This window comes from Chionomys nivalis, chromosome 2 (genome assembly GCF_950005125.1).
Source record: "Chionomys nivalis chromosome 2, mChiNiv1.1, whole genome shotgun sequence".
Taxonomy (NCBI): domain Eukaryota; kingdom Metazoa; phylum Chordata; class Mammalia; order Rodentia; family Cricetidae; genus Chionomys; species Chionomys nivalis.
In genome coordinates this window covers 92272203-92283309 of record NC_080087.1, presented here as the reverse complement: position 1 = coordinate 92283309, position 11107 = coordinate 92272203, and the positions used below count along the sequence as shown (strand labels likewise).

Sequence of the window (11107 nt, the reverse complement as noted above, 5' to 3'; positions counted from 1 at the left end):
CAGGGTCCCCTCGATCTTTCAAGGTCTAAACGCTATTTAAAAAAAAAATGCATCCAGCTCCTCCTGGAAGCTCTGGCTCACTTGGGGCTCTCTCCACCAAGGCGTAAAACCCATTGTTCCTGACAAACGTGTGCTCCTCTTCTTGACCTTTGGCTTAATGGCCTTGGCATTATCAAAAGAAAAGACTTAATGTAATAACGACAATCACATGATTCGACCCAGCACAGACCAGGAAAGAGCAGCCCTGACAGTTATTAGAAGCCACAAAGTCTGTTGTCAGTTCCACTGAATCTGTCTGATATGCTTGGGAGATAAACACTGCTTACAAACCATCCGCAAGAGCTCAGAGATTAACGAGCATTTTAAAGGATTACAGCACCCTGGCAGAATGATTTTATACACATTCAATCGAATAAAAATTAAGACAGACTTTATTTTTTTCTATAATTCCTTATTGTGCGAATTGTCAGGCGGTGATGGCTTTAAAATGGAAAAGGGTGGGGTTGGGAGGCCGTTCAGCCAGTGAAATGTCTTCTACACAGAATGAGGTCCCCAGCAAACAACAGAGCTGGGCATAATGGTGCTCATCAATAACCACAGTAAAGGAGTAGACAGACGCAAGAAGACACAGGTACCCATCGCTGGCTTCCACAAACACATGGACACACACTTGCATATGCGTGAGAATGTATACAAATGCATGCCCCAAAAAAGGGGGGGAGGGCGACACTTTGCCACACGATGCTTTGGTAGGCCCAAGATTCGGTGGCTTCAGAGGACACTTGTCCATCCCTTTCTGCTTGCCTGCCTACCTTCCTTCTCTGTTCTTTTTCTTTTCTTTACCACTTCCTGTGATTTCTCCAACTCCGTTGACTGCTGCTCAGCTTCGGACTGTCATCTGCAGCTTGAGGAGTGCCTGCCGTGAGAAGCCCCATTGGTTTCCTGGGAATTCAGAGAACTCCAGCACCTTGGCATTTATGAGACTCTAAGAACACTCCCTTTGAGCGACTGATCAAGTCTTTACAGCAGAGACAAGCTTGGAGGTCTGGGCTCTGCTGTGGCGGCTCAGACGAAATGTTTTGAGTTTCCTCCTGCGGGCAGTCATTTTAGGGGCCGCTGACATTGTCATGAAAAGACCTCTCAATACAAATGTGTCAGCCAAATAATGAGATGAATCACTGGATGATGCTCCTAATTTTAAAAAGTGTGGGTCTGTCTGGTTATGAAGCTGCCGCTAGCACCATTTACACTCACGATGTGGCAGAGTGTCCCAGATTTTGACCACGACTTTTTGTTTACCAAGTATGTAGGGTGTGAGAAGACAAGATTGCAGGTCACATCGGAATATAAAATCGGTACATCTGCTGTTTTTCAGGGAACTATTTGTACTTTAGAAAATGCAGTTTAATAAAATGTCTACTCCATTTTAGTTGAGTTTAAGGCCCAAAGAACTATGTTATTATTATGATGTGACCTCTGTGCTTAGAAAACTCAGCTCTGTCACTGAGCAGAGGACGGAAATCTGCGATTGCAAAGCTAATAAAAGTGCACCGCTTGTCAAGGTTGGTAGAAACTATGGGTCTGGATCGCTTAAAAGCCCACTTAAAGAAGAAATTGTGTTCAGGAGCAAGGAAAAGAAGTTTTCTATCTGTAGGCAAAACCAAAATCCGTATTGTGTACCTTATAATATGCAAATTCTACAGGATTTTTAAAGCAATTCTAGCATCGGTTGTGCAACAAATCCAGCAACTGCTTTTGCTCCATTTCTATAAGCATTAAACATAAAATATTTTACAATGGCCAACATAGGCTGTGAATGGACCTTTTAGTATAATCGGAAAATAAGGAATGATGGATAGATCTATAAATCCTGGACTGTAATATAACACCAATAAGGACAGGATGGAAAATGGCCACTGCGGTAGCTTTTACATTCTATTGCTCTTCTTTTTTTTTCTCTTTCATTTCCCAAAGTAAGGAATGAAATGGGTATCAAATGGGCAGATGCTCAGCTGAACTGGAGAGGCTGGCTTAGAAACGCCACACTGGAGAAATCGGGTGGAAACGAGGGAACTTTAGGGCTTGCAATCACACCATGAATCAGTGCTGATTAGACGGGCCGTGATTTAGGAGCGTCATGGCTCCACTATCCTTTATAGTCTTTATATTATGAAGTAATTGGAGAAGAAAAAGAAAGGCAATAAACCCGACAGCCCCAAATGTGTTATAGTCCCCTCCGAGAATCACACGGATAGAGCTGAAATAGAATTGAGGTCCTTTGTTCTACAAAGTGCAAATGGTACAGAAAGACCCAGTGACGGCGCGTGTCTCTCTCAGCAGATGTGTTCATTCCGCGAGCTCTCAGCTTTGCCCCCCTTCCGGTAGCACACTCCCACCGCTTCCAAGGGTGGAAATAGATTTGTTCTTCATGAGCACCAGCATGGAAACTAACAGAGGCCTCACCCGAGCCAGAGCATGTGTGTAGCGTGTAGATCGCACAGCACTGTATTTGGAGATGCAACACTCAGATCACTGGCTACGTTCAGTGCAGTCATTGTCTCGGCTGAAAGCCGTTGTGAACTGCCCAGGTTGAAGTGAATACTTGAATACATTTTCAATTATTGACGCCTGGATTTTTATGTCTTTTTCATTCACAAAGTACAATTTTGTTTACTCAATTAAAGCAGCTCTGATGGCGATGATAATGGTGGTGATGCCCACCATGATCACAAAAATGAGCAGAGCATCTTGTACAAATGAGCAAACAGTGATCTAGAAAAGCTAATCAGACCTCTCCATCACACAGGCAGTGGTCAAGCAGGTTAATACTCTTCAGGAGCAATGTTCTTTTTGCAGCTTAATATCTTATTTTAAGTATGTTTGTCATCAAAACACATTTCTTTTTCTTTCTTTTGTTTTTTTTATTGATTTTTATTGAGCTCTACATTTTTCTCTGCTCTTTTCCATGCCTCTCCCCTCTCTCTTCAACCCTCCCCCCAGGGTCCCCATGCTCCCAATTTACTCAGGAATCTTGTCTCTTTTTACTTCCCATGTAGATTAGATCTATGTAAGTCTCTCTTAGTGTCCTCATTGTTGTCTAAGTTCCTTAGGATTGTGGTTCATAGGCTGCTTTTCTTTGCTTTATGTTTAAAAACCTCCTATGAGCAAGTACATATAATAGTTGTCTTTTTGTGTCTGGGTTACCTCACTCAAAATAATGTTTTCTAGCTCCATCCATTTGCCTGAAAAATTCAAGATGCCGTTATTTTTTTCTGCTGTGTAGTACTCCATTGTGTAAATGTACCACATTTTTTTTATCCATTCTTCCGTCAAGGGGCATTTAGGTTGTTTCCAGGTTCTGGCTATGACAAACAAAGCTGCTATGAACACAGTTGAGCACATGTCCTTGTGGCACAATTGAGCGTCCTTTGGATATATACCCAAAAGCGGTATTACTGGGTCTTGAGGAAGGTTGTTTTCTAATTTTCTGAGAAATCGCCATACTGACATCCAAAAGGGGTTGTATCAGCTTGCATTCCCACCAGCAATGCAGAAGTGTTCCCTTTACCCCACATCCTCTCCAGCATAAGATGTCATCAGTGTTTTTGATCTTGGCCATTCTTACAGGTATAAGATGGAATCTCAGAGTTGTGTTGATTTGCATTTCTCTGATGACTAAGGATATTAAACATTTCTTTAAGTGTCTTTCAGCCATTTTAGATTTCTCTATTGAGAGTTCTCTGTTTAGGTCTGTATTCCATTTTTTATTGGTTTATTTGTTCTTTTGATGTCCAATTTCTTGAGTTCTTTGTATATTTTGGAGATCAGACATCTGTCTGATGTGGGGTTAGTGAAGATCTTTTCCCATTCTGTAGGCTGTTGTTTTGTCTTGTTGACCATGTCCTTTGCTTTCCAGAATCTTTTCAGTTTCAAGAGGTCCTATTTATTAATTGTTTCTCTCAGTGTCTGTGCTACTAGGGTTATATTTAGGAAGTGGTTCCCTGTGCCAATGTGTTTACGTGTACTTCCAACTTTCTCTTCTATGAGGTTCAGTGTGGCTGGCTTTATGTTGAGGTCTTTGATCCATTTGGACTTGAGTTTTGTGCATGGTGATAGATATGAGTCTATTTTCATTCTTCTACATGTTGATATCCAGTTATTTCAGCACCACTTGTTAAATACATTTTCTTTTTTCCATTTAATATTTTTTGGTTCTTTGTCAAACATCAGGTGTTCGAAGGTGTGTGGATTAATATCCGGGTCTTCTATTTGGTTCCATTGGTCATCCTGTCTGTTCTTATGCCAATACCAGGCTGTTTTCAGTATTGTAGCTCTGTAGTAGAGTTTGAAGTCGGGGATTGTGATGCCTCCAGAAGTTCTTTTATTGTACAGGATTGTTTTGGCTATCCTGGGTTTTCTGCTTTTCCATATGAAGTTGAGTACTGTTCTTTGGAAGTCTTTGAAGAATTTTGCTAGGATTTTGCTGGGCATTGCATTGAATCTGTAGATTGCTTTTGGTAAGACTGCCATTTTTCCTATGTTAATTCTGCCTACCCAAGAGCATGGGAGATCTTTCCACTTTCTGGTGTCTTCTTCAATTTCGTTCTTCAAAGATTTAAAGTTTTTGTCATAGTTGTTAGAGTTACTCCGAGATATTTTATCCTATGTGTAGCTATTGTGAATGGTGTTGTTTCTCTGATTTCTTCCCCAGCCCTTTTATCATCTGTGTACAGGAGGGCTACTGATTTTTTTTAATTAATCTGTATCCTGCTACATTACTGTAAGTGTTTATAAGTTGTAGAAGTGCCTTGGTAGAATTTTTTGGATCGCTTATGTAAACTATCACATCATCAGCAAACAGTGAGAATTTGACTTCTTCTTTTCCAATTTGTATCCCCTTGATCTCCTTTTGGTGTCTTATTGCTCTAGCTAGGACCTCAAGAACTATATTGAATAGATGTGGAGAGAGTGGACAACCTTGTCTTGTTCCTGATTTCAGTGGGATCACTGGGAGTTTCTCTCCATTTAGTTTGATGTTGGCTGTTGGCTTGCTGTATATTGCCTTCATTATGTTTAGGTATGTTCCTTGTATCCCTGCTCACTCCAAGACTTTATCATGAAGGGATGTTGTATTTTGTCGAAAGCTTTTTTTCGGCATTTAATGAGATGATCATGTGGTTTTTAATGTTTCAGTTTACAAAACACATTTCAAACTTTGAAACAAGTGCCTCTTTTTGCATGACACAATTTGCATTCATTACCAATTATAACCAAATGGTTCAAATGACTTAGCAAGCACCACTCTTTATATAGATGGTTTATCACTAATGAGCCAAGAGACAAATACTTAAGGCTTAAAAATTACAAACGTACACAATAAAGTGTATTTTCTCATCTGTTAAATTTAGTTAATGTTTTAAAGGCACTAAAGGGGATGTGGGAAGAGTATGAGGTCACACGTAAATAAGAGTTTTTAAAGGAGTTTTCACAAGTGTCCTTATCATTATAATTTATATTAGACTAAAAGAATTTTCCCCAGACTAGAGAGAGGACTCGGTGGATGAAGAGCTTCATGCATGAGTGTGAGTGTGAGAAGCAGTGTGTCACTCCACAGGACACACACAAAATCAGGGCTGCTCGGGTATCCCACCTGTAACCCCAGCTCTCTGGAACTGGGCACAGGGTCTCAGAGCAGCTGGCTAGATCGTCTAGCCAGGGGAATGGACCATCTCCAGGCCCAAGGAAAGACTGTGTAGGTCAAGAGAGTCCAGAGCAATCAAAGTAGTTTCCAACATCTGCCTGCGGCCTCCCCATCCACATAAATGCACATGTATGAACATTGCACATATGCATTCCCACATATATGCAGACATGAATAAACCTGTGCATGTACACCACACACACAAGCAAAAGACATGAATATTTTTCCTTCTTGAGAAACTAAAAAGGATAAATTTTCCATTAATAAGCTATCAAAAATTAAAATAATGAAAAAAATCCCTGCTTCACAGTGCTCACATTATTTTTCAGAAAACATTTGAGTAAAGGAAATAAAGAGATTATTATTAAAGACATTGAAGTTTGTCCTTTGAAAAACATCTTTCATATACACAATTATGTGGCTCATTGAACTTGTGTCTGTGTGATTATTGTTTATTGCATAAATAGATTATTAATAACATAGGTAAGAAAGAAATTAAATTCATGTACTAGAATCACTTTAATCTCTCAATGTGAACTTTTTTGGAGGGGGAAGGGTCTCTCACTGTGTAGCTTTGACTGGCTTTAAGCTCACTAGACAAGGCTGGACTTGAACTCACAGAGATCTGCCAGTTTCTGCTTCCCTTGTGATTAAAGGCATGCACCACCATGCCTGGACAATTTGAGGGCTATGGGAAGCCTTTTGTTGGCTTTAATGGAATATTAAATGTTATTTCACATAAAACATGAAGAACATGACATACTATATTTGTTCCATGGCGAGTCTATACTTTATATCCTTCCCCTTAATGAAATAGAATATGCTAAAATGTTAACTTACAATCTAAGTTATGCTATTATTTGTTAAGTGGCTGATATTGGGACCCATGTGGAAGAGGTGTTATGTCACTGTGCCTCTCAAAGAAATAAGGGATCATATTAATGGTCCATTCCTCATCTAGCAGTCTATGATCCAAGATTTGTGCATAAGCGAAAAAAAGAGGTATATGCCAGTCTCTCTCCCCTTCCCATCCCCCGCCCCGCTGACCTCAGCTTCAACAGGGCCTGCTTGATTGATGAGAGTAAGTATATAATCATAGCAATTTTATCTTATAGCTATATGACAGGGAAGACCCACCATGTCTGGTTACCTACCAAATCAGAATCTGCGCCCTTCACGCCACCTTTATTTCCCACAACTGTTTCAGAATGGAGTTCTCTATTACAGATGATTTCTGACGTTTTCAGAATGAACTGCACATTTGTGAAGATGTTTGGATACTTACAGTAGGATGCTTCAGAGAAATAAAGTGCTGTTGGGAGAAAAATCATGTGTGAGAAATATCTTATTACTACCCTGCATTGTGTTCCGTTTGCCTTTTAGCTATTAAGGGGCAATCAAAATCAGTACTTCTGAGCCACTACTCTTTGCCCTAACTAGTTAAAACTTCTAATGGTATGTGTGTCCCCTGGTGGTGAGGGAGAAAACTACACCTTCAATAAATCACATGGGAGGTTTTGTAATTCAGAGCAGTTTTGTGCAATGGCTCCTCAATGTACAATTAAATAACATATCCGCCCCCTCTTGGCAGCCACTAATTATAGTATCTCCTCATTGAGGAGTAGAACTTTGTGAGATTTCCCCAGTGGTCAGTCCAAAACATACACACACGAGCAATACTAAATGGGTTCAGCATCCTCTACTGATAACATAGGCACGCGGATGTAATTAAAGGAGAAGAGGTCATTAATTTGAAAAGGAGTCTAGAGAATTGGAGGGGAGAAAAGGGACAAAATGATTATAAGTATAGTTCTCGTTTATGAAATTCTTAAAAATGTTTAATTAAAACGTATATGGTTTAACATATTATGCATATTACATATTATAACATACAACTATCTGTTGCATGTGGTATATGTTAATGCATACATATGGTTACTACTCAGTTTTCTCCAGGGATGAGCTCCCTGATAGATTATCCAGTCGCAGGTGGTCAGCCCTAAACATATTTATATATGAGCAACATTGGGTTTTTATGTGGGCTGTGACACCCCAGCACACCCTCGGGTGTTCTTAGCTTTGTTGGTCACCTATATCTTACTCCTCGCTTGTTTGTGATGGTCAAGTTCACTGTTGCATTTTTCCAAATCTTGACCATATTAGTCAATATAAAAGCATCACTTCTTCCTGATTTCTTACACACACAACCTAGAACCAATTAACTAAAATTAGCCACTCTGCCCCATGGCATCCCCACTGCAATCGTTTCCATTTTCAATATCCACTCCTCCACAGTTCCTTCTTCCCAGCGTGTAAGTGGATGCAGATCATAATGTGTTGAATTGCAGGGCAGAGGGTATTTCTTTTTTAAAAAATATTTATTTATTCATTATGGATACAATATTCTGTCTGTGTGTATGTCTGCAGACCAAAAGAGGGCACCAGACCTCATTACAGATGGTTGTGAAGCACCATGTGGTTGCTGGGAATTAAACTCAGGGCCTTTGGAAGAGCAGGCAATGCTCTTAAACCACTGAGCCATCTCTCCAGCCCGCAAAGGGCATTTCTTCCTTTGAGTGTCAATCAAAACAATTGAAAGGACATTGCTCTGCTTTATGTACAGTTAAAATAATCTGCCGTGCAACCAGACTGAGATGGTTCAGAACCCTCTTCTCTTCTTATTCCAGTTCAGCATCTACAGCGCCAATAGACGCACTTTAGAATTTAGCTTCGTTGTTTTCTGATTTGCTTTGACAGCTGTGGTCACAAGAGAGAAAACTGAGTCTCAGTCATAACCATACACTTGGGAAGAAAACAAAACAGCTGCTCCCAGAAGGCTGGAGGAAGGTGGGGAGAAGAACGGGAAAAGCAAGGTGGTGGCTGAAGAACATGAGGTTAGATCCCGGACATCTGTGGCACGGGCTGTGACTACAGTTTCATAAGAATTCTGAGTTCATTCGGATTCCGAAGGTACTGAATTTTTAAATGTTCTCGCCACAAGAAAGTCTAAGTTTCTAAGGGAAAACAAACACTGAAGAAAGGCTGCCTGGCCCAGGGGCATCATTGCAGGTATTACTCTTCATGAAACATAAAGCAACTTCTGCTCTTTATAGTGACAGTCATCTTAAAATGCACCGTAAAACATTTATAAGTATGAAATAAAAAATATTCTACCGTATAAATATGGCTGCAGCCTAAGTAAATGTTGTTTAAAACTTTCTAGGTGGCCATGCAGGAAAAATACAAAAAGCCGTAAGAAGATCAAATAGCCAATCTGTCAAGAGAGAAAAGAGAAAAACATTGTTTGGATCACACCAATAAATGCTTAAAAACCATAGAGAAGGATGAACCACTTTATTATTACATTTACTTTTGGATAAAACAATTTCAAACTCAGTTGATAGTATGTGCTTTTGAAATAACTTTAAAACATTTATGTCAAGATTGCAATGCTGGTTCAGCCAAAAGAACTTGAATCGATCGTCTCCACCCTTTCTCAAGTGGCCCGCACTGGGTGTTCATCCATTCTGTATCCTTCAGAGCAACATTGGTTTTCCAAATTGTAGATCATAGTCCTTAAGTAACTCATGAAATGAATTTACGGGGTTTTATATAAAAATAAAATCCATGAGAAGAGACAATACCATAATCTATTTCCCAGTTCCCTTTATTTCAGTATATTGAAGTCTGTACATTGTGTGTGTACAGATCACAGTGGGTTATATATTTCTTCCTATGACTCTTCACTGAAACAGTTTGAAATACAGACTTGGGGAATGCTGAGAAATATTCTGCTCTTCATAGTTTACCGCCCCCATCTCCTCATAAAAAAAAAAAAAAAAAAAAAAAAAAAACTTTATCATGTCACTCAGTAAACACTGCAAACTCTTACTTCTATGACCAAAAAACTGCATCTATAGCTTAAAATGGGTCGTTTTACATGAGCTACAGAAAGTGAATGATCTGTAGAAACATATTATACATATTTCATATAATAATATGAAAAGACATAAATTTTTGAAACAAATATATTGCATTCCGTGTGAGTTACTAAATCCCAGAGCCCTGTAAAATAACAGGAACAATCACTATCCAGTTTCATGTGAGAAAAGCCAAATACTTTAACGGTGATGCCAAATATTAACTGTGATATACATTAAAATACAGCAAAATAGGTGAATCTGGCCAAGTCCCAAATGCTTCACCCATCACTGTTAAGGAAATAAGAAAAATAAAGGCTATTACAGGAATGTGAAGCTAGGATGCTCTTTCCCAAAATCCACTGCACTCTCAAGAAATCACTGAATCGCCGGGCAGTGGTGGCGCACGCCTTTAATCCCAGCACTCGGGAGGCAGAGGCAGGCGGATCTCTGGGAGTTCGAGGCCAGCCTGGTCTACAAGAGCTAGTTTCGGGACGGGCACCAAAGCAACAGAGAAACCCTGTCTCGAAAAAAAAAAAAAAAAGAAAGAAAGAAATAACTGAATCTCAACTAGCTCCCCTATTTTTACCAAAAGCCTTTATTATTAAAATTAATTTGATAAACAGCACTTCGTATTTAAATTTTTTTCTAAAATTTACGAACACCAGCCTTTTAGATTCACAAATGAAAACAAAGTGTCTGCGGTGTGCACCGTGGTCTCTTTGTGCAGTTGACTCTAAGAACATAAGGTTGAAGGACAAGAAGTGAAAATCTAGGGTTCTCGTGACATACAGCAGTATGTCCAATGAAGCTCTCACAGGTCATGTGACATACAGCAGTATGTCCAATGAAGTTCTCACAGGTCACATGACATACATCAGTATGTCCAATGAACTCTCACAGGCACAAGCTCCCATAATTATAGATGGAAGTTAAAATGCTCATGGGGGAAATTGCTTAGGATTTTTTAAAAGGGTTGACGACTATACTGAAAAAACTAATAAAGCATACTCATACTGTATTATACTCTAACTTCATAGTCAGTGTTACCTGACCAGAGGGTGTCTACTGCTGCCGAAAAAAGAAATTTCTAATACTCTAAAGACTATTTTTTATTGAAAATTGTCCCTTTCCCTATCTCCCAGGATTCTGGGGACTCCTCTACATACTGTACACTTTCTCTCTGCAGTCTGACAACTCAGGATCTGCCCCAACGTGCCTTTGTCTCCCTCCCTTTCTTAACCCTTGCTTCTTTTCTGCTTTTCTTTCTACCTATCCTGTCATTTCCTGGACACCTCTATCTGACTGTGAGATAAACCCAACACCGGGGCTATCTTGTTTTGTATTTTCATATTTATATGGAAGCTCAAGACCAAATTTTTATTTGTAGCTCACATATGTCAAACTAGTTGGGTTTTTTATGTATTACTCTCTACATTTTCAGAAGAATGCTTCAAAAATTAAGATTCCACATTTAGGAAATGGA

At 39.5% G+C, this 11107-nt stretch overlaps 1 protein-coding gene across 3 annotated transcripts in view; it reads right to left on the bottom strand.

Annotated features, from left to right (window-relative positions):
• Tmem232 (transmembrane protein 232) overlaps window positions 1-11107 on the bottom strand; it is a 232494-nt gene that overhangs the window by 199378 nt on the left and 22009 nt on the right. For all 3 annotated transcript variants that reach the window (XM_057762323.1, XM_057762326.1, XM_057762324.1), the window contains exons 5-6: window positions 8876-8975; window positions 6856-7013 (exon numbers count right to left, since the gene is read on the bottom strand). In XM_057762323.1, the coding sequence (XP_057618306.1) occupies window positions 6856-7013; window positions 8876-8975 (258 nt within the window). The remainder of the gene's footprint in view (window positions 1-6855; window positions 7014-8875; window positions 8976-11107) is intronic.